This window comes from Geotrypetes seraphini, chromosome 19 (genome assembly GCF_902459505.1).
Source record: "Geotrypetes seraphini chromosome 19, aGeoSer1.1, whole genome shotgun sequence".
Lineage (NCBI taxonomy): Eukaryota > Metazoa > Chordata > Amphibia > Gymnophiona > Dermophiidae > Geotrypetes > Geotrypetes seraphini.
In genome coordinates, this window is record NC_047102.1 from 6,696,070 (window position 1) to 6,715,972 (window position 19,903).

The 19,903-nt window shown below is 41.0% G+C and overlaps 1 protein-coding gene across 1 annotated transcript in view; it reads left to right on the top strand.

The window, feature by feature from the left end:
* Nucleotides 1-17,187, top strand: part of NAT10 (N-acetyltransferase 10) — a 32,353-nt gene extending 15,166 nt beyond the window's left edge. The window contains exons 12-29 of the mRNA XM_033928218.1: nucleotides 129-265; nucleotides 444-568; nucleotides 2,482-2,632; nucleotides 2,953-3,049; nucleotides 5,133-5,249; nucleotides 6,116-6,217; nucleotides 6,351-6,425; nucleotides 6,569-6,685; nucleotides 8,074-8,207; nucleotides 8,593-8,641; nucleotides 10,487-10,583; nucleotides 10,708-10,818; nucleotides 12,196-12,368; nucleotides 12,869-12,988; nucleotides 13,377-13,475; nucleotides 14,408-14,481; nucleotides 15,452-15,535; nucleotides 16,466-17,187. Coding sequence (XP_033784109.1) covers nucleotides 129-265; nucleotides 444-568; nucleotides 2,482-2,632; nucleotides 2,953-3,049; nucleotides 5,133-5,249; nucleotides 6,116-6,217; nucleotides 6,351-6,425; nucleotides 6,569-6,685; nucleotides 8,074-8,207; nucleotides 8,593-8,641; nucleotides 10,487-10,583; nucleotides 10,708-10,818; nucleotides 12,196-12,368; nucleotides 12,869-12,988; nucleotides 13,377-13,475; nucleotides 14,408-14,481; nucleotides 15,452-15,535; nucleotides 16,466-16,562 — 1,959 coding nt within the window. The 3' untranslated portion in view covers nucleotides 16,563-17,187. The remainder of the gene's footprint in view (nucleotides 1-128; nucleotides 266-443; nucleotides 569-2,481; nucleotides 2,633-2,952; nucleotides 3,050-5,132; nucleotides 5,250-6,115; nucleotides 6,218-6,350; nucleotides 6,426-6,568; nucleotides 6,686-8,073; nucleotides 8,208-8,592; nucleotides 8,642-10,486; nucleotides 10,584-10,707; nucleotides 10,819-12,195; nucleotides 12,369-12,868; nucleotides 12,989-13,376; nucleotides 13,476-14,407; nucleotides 14,482-15,451; nucleotides 15,536-16,465) is intronic.
* The last annotated feature ends 2,716 nt before the right edge of the window (nucleotides 17,188-19,903 follow it).

The window sequence follows — 19,903 nt, forward strand, 5'->3', positions numbered from 1 at the left end:
AATACACACATAGCAAAGTACTGAGTGAGCAAGTGTGTTGCAATGCGGGAGAGCAAACTTCTTCCACTGAGAGGCGTTATGGGATTGGGAGTTTGCTGTAAGGAATCCTCTCTCTCTCTCCTCTGTAGTACATCCATCCTGCTGATGCAGTGAAATTGGGACAGGCTGAGCTTGTTGTGATTGACGAGGCAGCTGCCATCCCTCTCCCACTGGTGAAGAATCTTCTCGGCCCGTATTTAGTGTTCATGGCTTCAACCATCAATGGGTGAGGTGCATGATTTGCTTTCATAACCTTTATCTTAATTCGTCGTAAATGCTGTGGCACATCTCTTAACATGGTGATGGTGAAAGCTTCTGTGAGGAGTCTTGTTCTGATGAATTTTTTGGCATCTGTGTACCTGAGTTTAAGCTCCCGCCTCGCACCTCTTTACCCTGCTGTGTAGGTATGAGGGCACTGGCCGTTCCTTGTCGCTGAAGCTGATTCAGCAGCTGAGACAACAGAGTGTCCAGTCTCAGGTCACCATGACAGCAGAGAACAAATCCACTATGACCACAAAATTGTCATCAGGTATGGCACCAGCATTGTTGTAATTTCATGTGTAGAGGGAGTCACAGTAGTGTGTAATGGGCTAATGATAAGCCATGTGTTATTTATCTGCTTCTGTTTCTATGTGTCAGGTCTCTCAGTAGCTAGTGTGTAAAACTCTTTCTTGACTGGGGCTTTGACTGGCTCTTGTGTGCCATAAAAAGCACTTTCCAGTGGGGCTATTAAGTTATTGATTGTTGATTCGGTGTAGGATGGGCTGGGGAGGGCATCAAAGGGAACTCCACTGTCTTGGAACATGAGGACGTTACTGGCCAGACTGTACGGTAGATATCCTACAAACAACGGGACGGTTGGATAGGCTGGAGTGAGCTTAGATGGCAACTTCAGCAGTTGGAACCTAGGACAAGACCAGACTTTACAGTCTATGGCCCAGAAATATCAAAGAAGAGACGACTTAATTTAATCATGTATTTTTAATGAGAATAACTAATGGTTAGGTCTTTACTATGTTATGTTACTATGTTAGAAGCAGTCAGGGTGGTTTCTATGGAAGTTAATCTGGTATTGGTTAGTTTAGTCCTTTCTGAGACGAAAACAGGAAAGTCACATGGTCTTTTTTTTTTTTTTTCAAATTATTTATTCATTTTTCATCTTACATCAAGTACACAATATTACATCATTTGAAACTTTTACAGATTACTTGAAATTCATTGAATTATGATTTTACATACATAAATTTATTTCCTTCCCACCCACTCTTCCCACAAGTAATTTAATTCAAAATATCATATAAATATTGTATTCTTATCTATTAATAAGACTAATAAAGGAACTTTCTACCTTCCCCCTACGTATAAATGTACTTTCAGTGGAAAATGATGTCTATTTGTTAATGGCCCCAAATCTTTTTAAAATTATTATAATTCCCTTTTTGTATGGCAGTTGTTCTTTCCATTTTATAAATATGACATAGTCACGTGGTCTTAAACCCTTAGAGCCATGGTTTTCAACCTAGTCCTTAGCCACACCTAACCTGTCAGATTGTCAGGATTACCACCATAAATATGCATTAGAAATTTGCATGTACCGCCTTCATTATAGGCAGATCTGTGTCATGCATATTCATTATGGATATCTTAGAAACCTGACTGGCTTGAGAATTAGAGAGTGACATGGGAATGGAGGCACACCGTAATTATTTATTTTATTATTTATTAAAAAATTTATATACTGCATACAACTATGCGGTTTCCATATCACTTACATAAAATCTTGTTTCCCTCTGATTATCACATATAACATAGACATGTCTAAACAACATCGTTAATCGTCCCTGTTCCAATAGGGATAGAGCAGAATTACCCATGAGGACAGGGTGCAAATGGGGTCAGACTTGTGGGGATGGAGTTTGAGTTTGCATGGATGGGGACAAACTTTGTTCCCATGTCAATCTCTAATTTACTGTCCTAGAGGCAAATAGGAACCTAATACCACTGGCTTAGGAGTACTCCAATCTGTTGGACTGGGGAGGGGGGGGAGAATGCTGTCATTTTGTGATGTCAGATAAGTTTATTTTTCTCTTTCTATTTGGGCCAATTTCATCCTGTTCCCCTGGGCTTTTAGCTGAACTGGGGCTGTCATCTGGCAGCTACCTAAGGATTTTTCCATTGTTTTTAATCCCCTTAGTTTATTCATAGAGAAGAGTTTGCCTCTTCCACCCTCCCTCCCCCCATGTCTTTCCTCAACATCTGAAATCACCAACCCCCCCTTCCCTGATCAGCAAAGTTGCTAGGAGTGATGCAGATATCTGTTGTCTCTGAGGGAGTGAGAGAGATGGGTGAATGGTAAGGGGCACAGCCCTGCCAATGAGCTGCTGGTTTGGTGCTGATTTCAGACTGCTTCTAACGTTGTGTTATGTTTTTGAATATTTACAGCTCGCACTTTACATGAGGTTTCTCTTCAAGAGTCCATCCGATATGCCCCCGGAGACCCCGTAGAGAAGTGGCTGAATGAACTGCTGTGCCTGGATTGTCTGAATATTACCAGGATCATCTCCGGGTGCCCGCTACCCGAGTCCTGTGACCTGTATCCCCCTCCGTTATCTGTAAAATGCTGCATGCTTCTAGTGCATCTTAGTCCTTCCCACCATCTCCTCATCCCAACACCCCCAAATAATCTACTTTTTGTCTCGTTTTCCTCTAAATCGCGTGCAAAAGAGGTTATTACAATGGTGGCCAATATGTGTCTGCGCCTGTGGAATTGGTTTCGGTGTGTACATTAATGAAGATGTGCAGTGTAAAATGGGTGCTTCCTGAGTCTCCTGAATCCAGTGAAGCCTGAATGAGACAGATTATACGGAAACACTCTTTGTAGCTCTTTGCAATTTTCCTTAACTTTGTGCTTAGATATTATGTAAACCGAGACACGCTTTTCTGTTACCACAAGGCATCCGAGACATTCCTGCAGAGACTCATGGCTCTTTATGTAGCTTCACATTACAAGGTGAAACAGCTTTTCTCCCTCTCCCTTCTGGTTGGACCATTCGGATCTTTTATCTGCCGTCATATACTATGTTATAATGCTAAGCAGACTCTTAAGAGGTGTAACATCTGCTTATTACAGTAACAGAGGAAAAGATGGCAGAGAAATGTCAAAATGGCCCATACACATCACCTAGCATTTTGTTTAGCACTGTGACTGCCAATGGATGCAGAGGGCTAGAACTGTTGCTTTGTGCAGGTTTTCCCATGGCTGTATTACAATACAATACAGTGTCTTAAATAATGCAATTTTCTGCAAGGAATCTGGGTGGTTTAAACTAAGATTTAGGTTACGTTCTTAAGTTACATTGCAGGAGCATTGAATTAGGAAGGAGGGGTGAAGGGTAAGAAGGCCACTAGAGTGAAAGAGGGGTATACTCAGTTTCTTCTAGAATTCAAAGTATTTTATTTATTTATTTAATTTTCTATACGGTTCTCCCCGGGGAGCTCAGAACCATTTACAAGAATTTATTCAGGTACTTGAGCATTTTTTCCAGGGTCTCCAGGATTAGTGTGGGTTTGAACCCACAACCTCTAGAAATCAAAATGTAGTACTTGTGAGCCAAGTACAGGACAGTCAAGCCATTGTGACATCACTGATGAGGTTGGCTCTTAGGCATTGGTGGAATGAGGCATTATGATGTCACAGTACCAGCTCCGGTTATCAGAGGCTGAAACTTTTCACACTATTTATTAATTCATTCAATTTTTTTATATTGTTCTTCCCGGGGAGCTCAGAATGGTTTACGTGAATTTATTCAAGTACTCAGAAACATTTTTCCTGGTCTGTTCGGGTGGGCTCACAATCTGTCTAATGTACCTGGGGCAATGGGAGGATTAAGTGACTTGCCCAGGGTTGCAAGGAGCAGCATGGGTTTGAACCCACAACCTCAGGGTGCTGTGGCTGTACATTAACCACTGCACCATACAGTTTTCTTAGGCTTATCGGCAGTTTGTTCCAGATGAGAGGCCTCTGGTAGTCGAAGGTATTTTTTAATATTTTCTTTTGCCATACTTGAGGAGATGGGAAGGATAGTTTGTAGCGTTGGCGTAGTGCTTGAGTTGCAGAATGAATGTGGGACTTGAATGCCAGAAGTTAGTCCTTCTGAGTTCTCACCGTAGATCGCTTTGTGGACCATGCAGGCTATCTTGAACTGGATTCTTTTCATCGGCAGCCAATGTAGTTGCTCTCGTATCGGTTCTTTTTTAGAATTAGTCTTGCAGCTGTGTTTTGTAATAATGACTTATATTTTGCCAGCTGTACTGGTTCCTGATTCAGGAGTACAATGGAGTAAGTTTCTGTTGCATTTAGGAGTAAGCAACACAGCACATTAGCTGGTTTGAGAAACTGAGTTGCTTATTAGAATTGGAGCTTGGTATCTCTTTATTTAAAACAGAAGTATGAATGAAGCTAGTTAATAAGGAAAATACAGTAAGGAGATATTTTTAAAGGTAAGTGCTGCCTCCAAGTATACAGAACTCCACAACCATTGTTTGTTCAAAACCAAAATATAAATCAGTGGAGAAAAAATAGTCACGTGCAAACCTCTTATCAAAGTTTTAAATGGTGTTTGAAAAACCTCAGACACCCGCACTTAAGCCCACTCATCGGTACACTTTACTGTATAAGACCTGTGGGTAGTGTCAATCGTGGCTTAAAAAACCACCACTGAACATTAAATCCACTACACAGTGTTCTGCTTCACAAAAGGTAACGGTGGCCGCCTAGGAAACGGCCGCCGATCGCAGAATCAAGGCTGTTTTTTAAAACAGGCACCTTAAATGTAGGCCAGCATTTTAAACGCTAACATTTAAGGCGCCGGTCTTGCACCTATAGAGATGTCTAAGGCAACTTCTGGGACAAACCACACCCCCGCCGGCCTAGGCATCCCTATGCACCTCCGCAGGTGCAAGACTGGTGCCTTAGAATGGCGCCTTCAATTTTTAAAAAAAACATGCCCCTTGATTGGTCAGTTAGGCGGCGGTAGGCCTTCAGGTCTTTAAAATGCTCCATTCTTCTGACATTTTTGTTTGTGGTTTTGCAGAATTCTCCAAACGACTTGCAGTTGTTGTCGGATGCTCCAGCTCACCACCTTTTTTGTCTTCTGCCTCCAGTTCCACCCACTCAGAATTCCTTGCCTGAAGTACTCGCCATTGTTCAGGTGAGGATGGCCAAAAGCTCAGTGAATACACATGGCATTTTACTTCAAACATTAGCATATACTTTGGGGTAAGGGGGAAGCATGAAACACAGAACTTGAAGGAAGAAACCTTTTAAATAAAAAGTACTTTTAACACCAATGTCCAAGCAGGTAAAGATTCCAATGGGTGAAGTGCTGCTTTAGTGCGGTAAAGTTATTATTATTATCTTGTGAATCCTCCATCTCCTTGCCTGCTCCGCATCAGTGTAGCAATACATTTTGAGGCTATTATTTAGCAGATGAAATTGAATTGAAAGCAACAGTGAATAAGTTTTTCTTTTTTTTAAATTATTTATTGATTTGATTTTTAAATTGAATACCAATTATATAGTTATACAGAAAGCATGGTTCTTCTTTATTGTCCCTCCAGACCAGCACAGACGGGTTTACGCTCCTCTGCCAGCAGGTGGAGACTGAGAACACACGGAATTCTAACAGTACATGTGGGCTGTGCTATCCTTCATAGAATCAGTCTGTTCTCAGTGTCCAGCAGGTGGAGGTGGTAAGCCTGTGCAGTCACATCTTTAGGCCTTTTGCAGGGTCTGTTAGAAAGGTTTGGCAGTGGCCCCTTTAGCTGCCTCTATTTTTATTTTTTTTTTGTAGGTCTGAGCTGGGGTCATTTCCATCTCGGGGGGGAGGGAGGGGGTGTTATACTAGGATGGTGGGGTCCCTCCCCCCATCTCCTCTATAGAGGAGTCTCAACTATATGCCTTGCCAAGGGGCAAAGACTACAGTTGTGAGTGCATCTTTAGCAGAACTTTATAGCAGATGAAAATGAATTGAAAGGAAGAGTGAATAAATTATTTCTTCCTTCCCATTGTCAATAGGTATGTCTGGAGGGGGAGATCTCGCAGCAGTCCATCATGAACAGTCTGTCACGGGGCAAGAAAGCCTCAGGAGACCTTATTCCTTGGACAGTATCGGAACAGGTAGGAAGGTTAATTAATAGCCATGGGCTGAGAGCAAGAGAAACCAGTGTTCAGATCCCCCTTCTGATGCTGCCATGTCACATTATCTTCCATTATTGTGCCTTTTTAACTGAAGTCTCTTTTTTCTGCATAGTTCCAGGATCCAGATTTTGGTCATCTGTCTGGGGGTCGTGTGGTTCGCATTGCAGTTCATCCCGATTACCAAGGGGTAACGCATTTGCTCCTCTTACTAATGGCACTTTGGCAGAATAGTAAATTCAGCACATGGCATTTTTCTAGAAGCCTAAAACTAGGCACTCTTTTTTACACTATTTCTTTCACAGTCATTGTGCTGGTGTTCTTCTCTTTTAGATGGGTTATGGTAGTCGTGCCTTGGAGTTGCTTCAGATGTACTATGAAGGAAAGTTCCCCTGCCTTGAGGAAAAGGTTATTCAGAGGCCAAAAGAGATTACCACCATAAGCAGCGAGGTACTTCTGCAAAGAATATACTTTTTATTGAAGCAGATTTGTTAAAACTTTTGTATGAGAATAAAGCAACTTTGGAGCCTTTTAGTGGGCATAAACAAAATAGTTCACAGGCTAAAAGGAATTAAGGAAAGGAGGTACGTATTCAAGACGGGAAAGAGAAAAGACCAACCCAAGCTTGTTCCATAACGGGACAGTTCTGTTTTGCCTGATTCTGAAAAGTGTAATTTGGCTCTTCCCAACCAATCTTCCCGCCTCCGTCCCTAGCCAGTAGGTTTAAGGACCCACTATGTAAAGTGAACCTTGCAGAAAGTAGGATGGAATTCAGAAACATCTGATTTCTTTTCTTTTCCATGTGAGTTTATTTTATTTATTATTCATATACCACTTATATCCTAAGTGGTTTACATTCAGGTACTTTATCATATTTCCCTATTTGTCCCGGTGGACTCAAACTCTATCTAGAGTACCTGGGGCAATGAGGAGATTAAGTGACTTGCCCAGGGTCACAAGGAGCAGCGAGGGATTTGAACCCACAGCCTCAAGGTGCTGAAGCTGTAGCTCTAACTCCTGCACCACACATTCCCAGTTGAAGGGCTCTGTATGATGAACGGTTTGCTGCTGGAATGTTTTGAGAAACTCCTTAAGCAAACTGATCCATAACTATTTTTAAAAGTGCACTGTCAGATTTGGTAATAACCATTGTTGTTTCTGTACAACTGTAGTGTCTGCAGAGAAATCCAGCTGCTCACCCAGAACAAAGAACCCGTTCCTTTGTTCAATCGGCATATCCTTGCTACTATATCATAGAGGAAAATTCAGTTCAGAGAAACCATAAACCATATAGGTCATTGCAGTGTATACATGAAGGCTTAATACCCTCAAAATCTTTGCAAACTTATCTTTTTGTTAAGGCATGTTTTTAGACTGGTAGCCCTTTGATTCTGCTGAAATTGTTTGGATGATCAACTTTGTATTGTCAATTTCCGTATGTATGTAAATTGTAATCCACTTAAGTTTTAAGCGGAGTAGAAATTTTTTAAATAAATAAACTAAACTTATACACAGGACAAGAAGCAGTGCATTACAGATGATGTCCAGTATCCTATTTGAAATATTCTCTTTCCGAGTACATCAGCACCAGAGGTGTCTTTTAAGCCTTGTCTGATAGAATTATAAGGGGTATATAGCTGTCTTATTATACCGATGAATCCTTCTTGGGCCATTGGTGGATGGTCTGCAAATTCCCCAAGGCTCTTGGTTGTGTTTTTCCTTCTGACTACCATGCTGTGCTCCATCCTGGCCGATATAGCCCACAGGGCCCCATACTTAGAGATACGGATGGCTTTGGCAGGATGAAGTTTGCACTCATTCTGTGTATCGTTTCCCAGGCTGTCAGTTTGTTGGAGGAGGTTGTGACGCCACGAAAGGATCTGCCACCTTTACTTCTCAAGCTGAACGAGAGGTCTGCTGAGAAACTGGACTATTTGGGGGTATCTTATGGTTTAACCCCCAAACTACTCAAGTAAGCTTAGCAAACTGAACCTATCTTATTTCCCTCTCCTTCCCCCTATTCTAATTCTCAGCTGTATTTCCCTCATTAGAGATTTTAGCTTAGATTTGAATTTCTGTATGTTCTGACCAAAAATAAATGAATTATTGATATGTGCTCTGTCTCCTTCATTTTCTGCTTCTTTTACTAAACATACTCGTATACGAATAGTCTGGTCTCTTCTTTGCTATATTTCTGTTTACAGTTCAGTTTATTCAGTACATAAAGCCAAAGCCCATTTGCAAAGCACAGACCCCCCCTCCCCCTCCCTTTTCTTTGTCTTTGTTCTAGAATAGTGTTTGACTAATTCTTTTCTAGGATTGAAATATCAAATACATGCTTTTATCTGTTCCTTCAGATTTTGGAAGCGGGCTGGGTTTGTTCCAGTTTATCTCAGACAGACTCCGGTAAGTTCATTATGCATTTTAAATATTTATTATGAGGTTACAGAAATAATTGCCAGGTTTCATTTTGAATTTATCTTGGAAAATGTGGGCAAATACATGGACTTGTGGCAGCTTGAATAAAGCTAAATAAAGCCCTTTTGTATGGATTTGTCTGGGAATGAAAGCAGGTGTTGAATTCTAGCAGCCGGATAGGTTCTGAAAAATGTAAAGTCTGTACCTGAGCTCCCCAGATTAGAGGTCACCCCTTAATTCATTGAGATAGGGCTGCAGTATGGTAGACAGGAACACTTCTATAGTATGAATCAGATTTTTACATTATGTGTGACTTAGCCAGCATTCCAGTGTTTGACTGTGTATGAAATGTGACATACTAAATGCGATACAGTCAAACCTTGGTTTGTGAGCATAATTCGTTCCGGAAGCATGCTCGTAATCCAAAGCACTTGTATATCAAAGCGAATTTCCCCATAGGAAATAATGGAAACTCAGACGATTTGTTCCACAACCCAAAAACTTTAATACCAAATACTGTATGCTGGGAGCTATGGGTAAATTGGGTGTGACACTTCAGCCGAGCTCAGCGTAAGATGTGCGTGCTTCAATTGTGGGTTCTGATAACGTGATGCGCGATATGTGCTCGTACTCCATGACAACACTCGTTTATTGAGTTAAAATTTAATAAAATGTTTTGCTTGTCTTGCAAACCACATTACTCGCTATCCAAGGTTTGATAGGGTAAACTGGAACTTGCGTTTATTTTAATTTCTTAGCATTTGTTAGGCCATGTTTCCATCTGCCACCATTTTAGTAATGTGGACATTGAGATTTTAAAGCCCCTCTTTATTCCTTTGCTGAATCTGAACCTGATGGTGCTGGGCCTGTGGGTACAGTAAGCCTTTTATCGTAATCTAACAGTGATATCCTTCCCACCACTCATCTAACTCGGCTTTTGCAGTGCAGATCTTCAGAAAGGGCCAGAAATGATGGCACCTTCTAGAATCAGCAGCACGTGCATCTGGGGGTCTGGGTAGTCAGGGTTCATGGGCAAGGTCGAGGACTCCCATCAGCTGGGAGCTGTGAGGGCTACCTGTGCAATATTTCCAACCCCGACTGACTGGGAAATAATCCCAGGTCTCCAGTGTCATCCGACTGCCCCTTATTCATTCTAAGCTGAGGTTGTTTTATGAATGCTAACATATGCTCACCATCACTGCGTTTTTCTTTTCGTCCTGTTTCTAAGTATGCTAATTGGTAAGGTTTGTAACTGAAAGTCAGTTCTTCCTTATTTTTAACTTTGATTTAAATGTTGATGCTAAGTAAGTTCTGTAGGCGAACAGGAATGCAAATCCCTCGCCCTATACACAGGTATGCTCCCCAATGCTCATGGAATCCTTTACTTGTTTAGTAATGGAAAAATTCTACTTTGACTGATTCTTGAAAGTGTATTTACAGTCTTGATAATCAGTTTGCTACCAGTAAGCCTGTAAATAAAGTAGCTTGAGGAGGTGTTCGTACAGTTGGAATACCTGACTGCTTCACCCCTTCCACCCAATAAGGTAAATGATGTACAGTAGAGCAATTTGTATAACCAAGCCCTAAACTTTATTGTTAAATACTCTGAATATGTATTTGGTGGTGATTTATTATAAATGAATGCATTATACCTGGTTGACGCAGCAAAGTGTCATCTTGTGCCGGTCTGATTGGGCAGAACCATTTACCGTGTGGTCCTTTCTCCAAATACTTGGCACCACGTAGCGTGTGGACGGTAGGTGGCATCCCAGCCAGAACTTGTGACTGATCAATGTACTTGTAGTAATGATTCCTGGTTGCTCTTTTCTCCAGAATGATCTCACAGGGGAGCATTCATGTATCATGCTGAAAATGCTGAATGAAGAGGATGACAGTGACCTCGAGCCCTGGCTTACTGCATTCTGGAAAGGTAGAGATGAGTGTCTAGTATTTATTTGTACACTGACTAGCAGTGTCTTGAGGTCCAGATGATCGACTTGTTTTATTGGGGGGTTTTGGCAGTTAGATGTGTGTATTTATTTTTTCTTTTAAAGATTTCAGGAGGCGGTTCCTGTCTCTGCTTTCATATAAGTTCAGCAGTTTCATGCCATCTCTGGCACTGAATATTCTGCAGAATAAGAACGTCAAAAAAGAGCTACAGACAGGTGAGCATTGAAGAAAACTTATCTGGTACTGAGCACATTCCATTCATCTGTCTTTCATGCAGCTAACTTTGTCATCACGATAGATCCCAGGGATGAAGGGATTGTTTTAATGGCTTTTTGAGCTGTGCTAGGACCTCTCTCACCCCGCCCAGGATCCTAGACTAAATGTAGTTCACACTGACATATTAAGGTCAGTGTCGGCATGTGATGATAATTGCTTGCATGTTAGTTGCTTTGACTTTAAGTAGAGTTCCTCTTATTTCTTATTGGCTGAACCAAAGCAACAGAATTCACATGTACTTAAGTCGGAAGCAATTTTGGGTGGAGCTGAGTTGGTAAAAATGTATCAACTCTGACATAAAAACTTAAGACTTATAATATATAGTAAATTTTTATGATTTTGTACTTTGTCCTGGATCTAATGTACTGGTAAATATCACTTTATATTTACCTGGACTTTAGATCCTGAACAAAATGTTTAAAGTATAATATCAGTCTGTTGGACAGTAGAAAAAAGGAGAAGTCGGAGTTGAAGGTTTAGTATACCAACATCACAGCCCTGGTTTTACTGTTGGCTCACAAAACTTATTTAATGAGTATTAAAAAAAAATCAATGAGCAAGATAAAAAGAGGCATTGAGCCCATTCCCCCAGTGGGCTCAATGCCTCTTTTTATCTTGCTCATTGGGGGGGAACGAGGGAGGCGTGTGTTGGTGGGTGATTAGAAGCTGGCATGCAGTAAAATTTTAGAGCTTCTAATGAGTTAAAGAACCTAGGTTGTTGTGTTATTATCATTGACAGCAAATAACATAACAATCAACTTATATACCGCAGGACTGTAAAGTTCTATATGGTTTGCAAAAAGTAAGATATACAATTAAATGAAAAAAATTAGTTACCCAAATATTTGACAAATAAGTATATTTTTAGATGCCTAATTAATTCCAAGTAAGAACTGGAGGACATAATCGATCCAAATACTTACCCCATAGAGGCGTCTGGTAGGACAAAAGATGTTGATGATTTTTTTTTAGTTTATAACCATTTACGGGCAGAAAGACAAAATTCAGATGTGAATTTCTCCTATGTTTATTAGTGGCAAAAGAAAAGAGAACAGAAAACTTTGGAACAGTAAACAACTAAATTTAAACTTCACCTGCGCCTCCACCGGCAACCAGTGCAGTTCTGCCCAAAAAGTCCAAAAATCAAATGTGAAAAATAATAATAATAAAAAATCCAATAAAGTTCAGGAAGCCACAAACACCCTTAATCAACTATTAAATCCATAGTCGGTTGATACATAATCGATAACTAGCTTGTCCATATATTCTTCCTTTCAAGAGTGGTGTGAGCAATTTGCTTTTTTTTTTGTGTTCAGTTCTCAACCGATCTGAGCTGGCTGCTGTCTTCATCCCGTATGACCTGAAGCGGCTTGAGATGTACTCAAGGAATATGGTGGACTATCACTTGATCATGGACTTGATCCCTGCTGTCTCCAGATTGTTCTTCCTTCAGCAGTTGGGGTCTCTCTCACTGTCTGCTGCCCAGTCTGTACGTGACCTGCTCTCTTGCTTGCAATACTTTCCAGCTTCATGGTTTTATCTAGAAATTGCTTCACAAAGAGTGCTTGTTCTGAAAGAGTCTGTGCCCTGTTTTTTGGGTAGACGTGACATTCCCTTTCCCTCTCCTGCCCCTCTGTGTGACCTTAGTCAGATCATTTCATTCCAGAACTCTTAATTTAAATTCATTTTCAGTTTCCCATTGCAGCGTTGGAAGTGTATGTGCAGTGAGGACATTCCTCTAGTAATGACTGGCTGTACTTCTGAAGTATTAATTTGCAAAAACCCTATATTCTGAAATGTGCAGATTGTTGCAGTCCTTTCCCATCTGTGAAGTCACATCTTGTGCCTGCACAGGACCTTCTCTGCTAGTAGGCTTTGTTTTGTCACAGTATATGTACCATGACATAGACACTTCAAAATAAAGAGATGTTTCTTCTCTCCCTGCTGTTGCCACCATTTTGCTTAAGAGGCTCTTCCTTGTTACTCTAGGCTCTCCTTTTAGGAATTGGGCTGCAGCACAAATCCCTGGAGCAGCTAGAGAAGGAGATTGAGCTGCCGACTAGTCAACTGATGGGGCTTTTCAACAGGATCATCCGCAAGGTTGTCCAGGTACAGAGATTGCAGGAGGAAGGTACCAGGGTAGCTGTCTGGTGACCTGGTGCTTTTGCTCAAGGATTAAGAAGAGCAAGGCCAGCCCTAAGTGCCGTATGAGGTGGACTTGCTCTTTCTGGTGTTATTTGCTACATTGCAGAAGAGAAAGCTGTTCTAGTAGAAGCTTATAGATTGACTAAAACGGACCCATGTCGGCTCATTCAATAAAGTGAACTCGGTTTTATCCCAATCCTTGGAGCTGTTTTTGAGTCCCCAATCTTTGATTTGACATTCCCAGCTCTCCTGTGCCTCCAGTTCCTGACATTCTCTCTTTTCTTTTTCTCTGTGGGGCAAGTACCTCAGTAGTTATCCCACACTCTGATTGGTGATGTATTTTTCTTTCCAGTTATTTAACACAGTCCAGGAAAAGGCTGTAGAGGAGCAGATGGTGACAGCGAAGGAGGTTATATTGGAGCCAATCTTAAAATCTTTGAATGAGGACTTGGTAAGGCCTCTTATTTTTATATGGAAAGATTATAGTAGTCTGATATCTCCCCTGATCGCTACACATTGTCTGTCTGCTGATGGGTGTGACTGTATGTGATGATCTTGAGGTGGACAAACAGGTTGAAAAGGTGATGGCGAAAGCTAGAAGGATACTGGGGTGTATAGGGAGAGGTATGGCCAGTAGAAAAAAGGAGATATTGATGCCTCTGTATAAGACTTTGATGAGACCTCATTTAGAATATTGTGTACAATTCTGGAGGTCGCACCTTCAAAGAGATACAAACAGGATGGAGTTGGTCCAGAGGAAGGCTACTAAAATGGTTGATGGTCTTCATGATAAGGCGTATGGGGACAGACTTAAAGATCTCAGTCTGTATACATTGGAGGAAAGGCGGGAGAGGGGAGATATGATAGAGACATTTAAATACCTAAGTGATGTAAATGCGCACGAGTCGAGTCTTTCATTTGAAAAGAAGCTCTGGAATGAGAGGGCATAGGATGAAGTTAAGAGGTGAAAGGCTCAGGAGTAATCTAAGGAACTACTTTTTTTACAGAAAAGGTGGTAGATGCATGGAACAGTCTTCCAGAAGAGGTGGTGGAGACAGACACAGTGTCTGAATTCAAAAGGGCCTGGGATAGGCCCCTGGGATCTCTTAAAGGAAGAGATAATGGTTACTGCAGATGGGCAGACTGGATGGGCCATTTGGCCTTTATCTGCCATCGGGTTTCTTGTGTTACTGAGCATAATAATGCAGCTCCACTGCCCAGTGAATATTTCTGTTAGACAAGTGTAATATACAAAGCAGGCAAAGTACTATACTAATGCAATGAAATGAATATCGTCCTTGCTGTAATGATCTTGCTGTGCCAGAAAACAGAGGAAAAAGTCAATCCTCAAGGTCAATGTCTATGTGTTTTTGTCTCTTCCAGGAGGAAGCTGCCAGGGAGTTCCAGGAGAAGCACGATGAAGAAATGCAAAAGCTGAAGGGAATGGACCTTTCACAGTAAGAGTGTCTTTATGCTGCCCTCTGCTTTATCATAAGGGCTTGTTTTTCATGTGCCATTACTTTTGGCGCATGGTAAGAGAGGTGGCGTTGCCATAACGTTATCAAAGGATGCATCCTGTATGGAAAGAATGGGCCCAAACAAACATAGCAGAGCTTAGATGGCAACTCCAGTAATTGGGGGAAACAAGCCAGTGCCAGGCGGACTGCTATGGTCTGTGCCCTGATCATGGCTAGACAGGTTTGGAAGAGCTGAGCGGGGTGTCAGTAGTTGGAGAATAAGGCCAGGGTAGGACAGACTTCTACTGTTTGTGCCCTGAAAATGGCATGGACAGATCAAGATCAAGTGTGCTTATGTAGTATCATATCATGCCTTATCTTGTTGGGCAGACTGGATGGACAGTACAGTCTTTATATCTGCTATGATGCAACAAGAGCTATGAGGAGGCCTAGGGAAGTAGAGTATGAAATGGCCATAATCAGAATCTTATCTGACAGGTGATTGGTAACCAATGGGTTGAACAAAGAAGGGGGTAACCAGGTCTGTTGGCCAAGCATTCTGAAGAAATCTAAACGGTGTGGAATTAAATATACTAGATGGTGGTTAGATTTAACAAACTCAGTTCCGTTGCACTTTAAGGACAAGATGTTGGTGCTTAATCTTTTTTGATAAATTCTGGCTCTGTGTTTTAAGTCGTGAGGTTGAGCTATCACAAGCCAAAGCTTAACTGCGGTGGTACATTACTGCTTCTTTATCATCCCTCCAGACGGATGGGTTTATGCTCCTCTGCCAGCGGGGAGAACGAGAACACACTGAATTCTAACAATACAGATATGTGGGCTGTGCAGTCCCTCATAGAAAGTCTGTTCTCAGTGGTCTGGAATTTTTTAATCTCTCCTTATAGCTTTTGCATGTTATGCTGATTGCCGTTCATGTTTTCTTATGAATTTCCTCTACCTTTTACCCTAGCTATGTAATTCAAGGGGATGAAGAGGAGTGGAGTGATGTGCTGAAGAAATCTGGTCAGAACACCGCCATTGTCAGTTTAAAAAGGTACAGAAAGCAGTGCACTGTGTGTGTTTGTTTGGAAGATCTGTTGACTGTCACAGAAACACAGGCTACACTCAGTCTGTCCATTGTCCCAGGTACAAACTTAGACTGTAAACCTTATGTGGACTGGAAGATACCTACTGCATGTGAATGTAACTCGCCTTGACTTATTGAGAGAGACAGGAGAGAAATCCAAATACATGCACATGGGACAGAAGTCACCCAGAATGAACCAGGATATATAGAGGTTTTTTCCCCCCAGTTAAGATCACTTACAAAGCTGTTTAGCCCTGAACTGTTCTCATTGGATTTGGATTTGAGATTAACTTTTATTTTGTAGCTTTAAAGATTTTCAAAATTTGAGCTGAAAAATGATTTACATGTAAATACAGTAAAACCTTGGTTTGCGAGCATAATTCGTTCCAGAAGCATGCTTGTAATCCAAAACACTCATATCAAAATGAATTTCCCCATAAAACATAATGGACACTCAGATGATTCGTTCCACAACCCAAAAACTTTAATACAAAATACATGCGTAGTCGTATTGCAAGACCTCACTCATCTAGAACAGTCACTACACTCCCACAGCGTCAGAGATAGAAGAACCATCGGCTCAGTTGTGATGTGTGTATACTGTATGTACTTGTTGCAAGACATTGCTTGTATATCATAATCAAATGTTTTGCTTGTCTTGCAAATCACTTGCAAACCAAGTTACTTGCAGTCCAAGGTTTTACTGTATTCCTTATTTCCCTGTCCAAGTAAACTTAGATTGTAAGCTGTACCTCAGGCAGTAGAGGGTGAGGTGACTCCCATGACCAGAAGAAGCAACCGGGGCAAAAGTTCAATTGCCAGGCTACTCTTCCCATCTGATATCTAAACAAATGTTTACATTCTACAAACTTAAAAACATTTTTCATTTCCTTTCAGTAATAAGAAGAGAAAGTTGGAAAAGCCAGAAAAAGGACCCAAACCACAGAAGAACTTCAAGAAGAATAAAGATAAAAAAGCAAAGTGGGGGAAATGAGAAGGGAGGGACATGCCCGCGACTACAGTGTTCCCTATTTTACTTTGCTATTTAGCAAAATGTTAATTAATCAAAGGTGGGTGACAGTCCAGCTCAGAATGGAGAGGCTGGAACATGCCGAGTGACGAAAATAAACATGATGGAAGAATGTGCTGCTGAAATCTATCTAAATAGACTGGTTGTGCCTCTCAGGTGATGCCTGATGCCCTCTGTCATTCTGGCTAACCAAGACTGCAGTGCAAACATCCTTCAGTCAATACGGGTGATATAAAAGCATGGACATTTCTACTAATTCTGCAAACCAGAGAAGGTTTGGCAAATGCAGTGAATAGGAAGAAGGGAGGGTAAGAGATGGAGAGACTGGTCCTGCCCAAACCTATCCATGATGGAACTCTTGTATTTGTTTGTTTTAAATGTTACTAAGTCGGAACAGTTCCTTTTTTCTGATTCACCTGTTTGTGACAATGTGCTGGGCCTGACATCTTGTACTTCCTCCTCATTAGATACTCTACAACGAGCTTAAAAGGGGAGGAGAAAGTCCAGGGATAAAGATACTATGTGAAGCTCAAACAGTTGGCTAAATACTGTATAATGGAGACAATAAAAGCTTATTTTACTATCTGCATTTTCAGTTGTCAGAATTAAGTTTTTTAAATGGGCATTTGCTTTCTTCCACTGTCCACATCAAAGATAAATGGTGCTGTTTTATTGATATTACCTGTCCAGGCATCAGTAGTTTCTGCAGTATAAGAGGGTTAAAGATTACGAAGTTCCCTGGGAAAAGTAAGGACGGGCTAAGCATGGTTCAAAAGGCCGAAAGACAGGACAGGAGGCCCTTTGGATGCTATTGTGAAATGGCTAGCAGCAAAGACAGTCTGTCCCGACCCTGAGGAAGAACTCAAAACGTGTCGGAGAGGGGGGATGTATCTGATTTTGCAGTGCAAGCTAAGTTTAAAAAAATTTATAAAAAAGCTAAGTTAAAAAATTTCTCAACTAATTTATGGAAAGATCAAGTTTCAGGTTTTATTAAAATTTGATAAAACGCTTTTATAATAAATTTAAAGCAATGTACATTAAAATTAATCATATTAAGACAATACTATGGACAAACTACAGAGGTTATACTTGAATGGGAGGGAGAAAGGGTAGAGGAACAATTGGGGGAAAAAACATTAACGGAGGGGGACCCTGTTAGGCTTGCTTATTCTTCAAGATCGCAGCATTAATGGCGGAACATTAAAACCCCTCCAACGAGTTTATGCTAAGCTAATTCCCAAAAGCTTTGGTGAAAAGGAAACATTTTAGTGAATGTTTAAATCGTTCTAATACTGTTTCTTCCCGGAGGTGATTCCATATTTTATTTCACCTTGTATTAATAATAATAAGGCGGTATATCAATTTTTAAAATAAACTTGAAGATGCTGATGTACAGGGCAGATATACCTAAGGATTCATCCCTTTCTCTATTGCCATCCAACTGCAATTAGAGGGTTTGGGGATTTAACGGAAGTGTGCCTGATCACCTCCAAAGGAAGAATTGAGTGCCCTGAGTGAGAGGGAAAGAGATGGTGCATATTGGTAGATGAAGAAACAGGAGAATTGTTGGGCATAGGGAGGGAAAGAGAATTATTGAACTTGGTGGTGGGAGAGGAGTGAGGTGGAGATGAGAGGGAGTAATAATGTTGGATGTAGTAGTGGTGGAAAAGGAACAGTGGGATGGATGGAAAGAGATGCCAGAGGGGACTGAAGGGAAAAATACTAGGATCCAAGTTAGATACGGTTTCAAAAACGGAACCTATTCTTAACCCGGGGACTGCCTGTAAAAGCAAAAAAAAAAAAATCAGTGTGGTGTTTTTAAGCGCTGGTCTGTGAATACAGTGGTGGGAATGGGGAATAATGGTTGCAAATTGACGCAACAGCAGATAAGCAAAATTGTGCATAGTGAACACACGAATGACGAGAACGGACTGGATTAAAGACTGCTAGTTTGGAGTTAATTTCTGTTAGAAATAACGGGAATTTACTCGGTTTCAGATAATTGTTGGCTGGCTGGTTTGGATTATCAACCACTCCATATGACTGGAATTTGGTTCAGTTTCAGACAAGAATGGCCTAAATTTATCTGTAGGGGGATAAGCCCCTGCCACAGCCTAACGAGTGAGGTACAGAACTTGATATACCAGATGGCTGATGCAAGTAAGAAGAAATGTGGGTCATATTGATCGAGCCTGCCGGGAGCCCAGAATTTGAAGAAAAGCCTCCAGCGTAATGTCTAAAGGCTTTCCTGTTGTTTGTCAAGCCATAAAATACAAGGGATCTTTAAAAAAAGTTTCTGCACTTTTATTATTTTTTTAACAATATTTATTAAATATCTCAAATGCAAATTATATCGCTTTCCACATAATCAGCCTGTTTTGTGATACATTTTCCCCAGCATCTTACTAACTTCTTAATGCCATCAAAGAATGTTTTTGGATGAGCTCGAAAATATGAAAGTGCAGAAACCTTTTGAAGAACCCCTTCAGTGCTGTTATTAAAATGATATACGAGTAAAGAGAGAGAAGCTACCCTTTAGCGACTTTCAGAGCATCAGACTGCCTGACAAACACCTGCTGTTCCCAAATTCCTCACGGAGGAAGAGACTTACTTCACATACTCGGGATACATAAATCAAAGTCGAAAACCACTTACCCGTTTGTTTCCACCCCCCCCACTATTTTTTTTAAAATTCAGAGTGACTCAGATGACGCCACAGTATCTAATAATATCAATTCCAGGGAGATTAAAAGTCAATCACTGTAATACTTATTCATCAACCGTATGAAAATTACAGTGCGTAGAACCTCAAACAATAAATATTGTTGTGATAAAAAGTGCTCAGACCCGCAACCTGTGGAGTAGTAAGGAACTAAACCAGAGTTGCCGCTGGGACCATCAGCCAACACTAAAATCCCCCAAAGAACTGCTGAGATACTTATAGATAATCCAAAAAGCAGTAATGGTCAAAATAGGTTCTCAAATGGGTAAAGAACCGCTTGATACAGCACCTGGGCACTATAAGTCTTTATGCAAAAATTGATTTAGTTTAATTTAAATTTAGAGAATAGCGGGGTGTCCTCAGTGTGTAAAGACAGCAATGGGAGAGAACCTCCAGCGCTTACCAAAGGAGACACGGGTAATGAAACCCCTGCTAGCACACCATCACTGGACACCTCACGTCTGGGACCATCAGAGTGACTTTATATGAACAAATCATATATAATATGCAACAATGAATCAAAACATGAACTTATCTGTCAATCAAGGTGGTCCGCTGAAATCTTTATGGAAATGAATTTAAA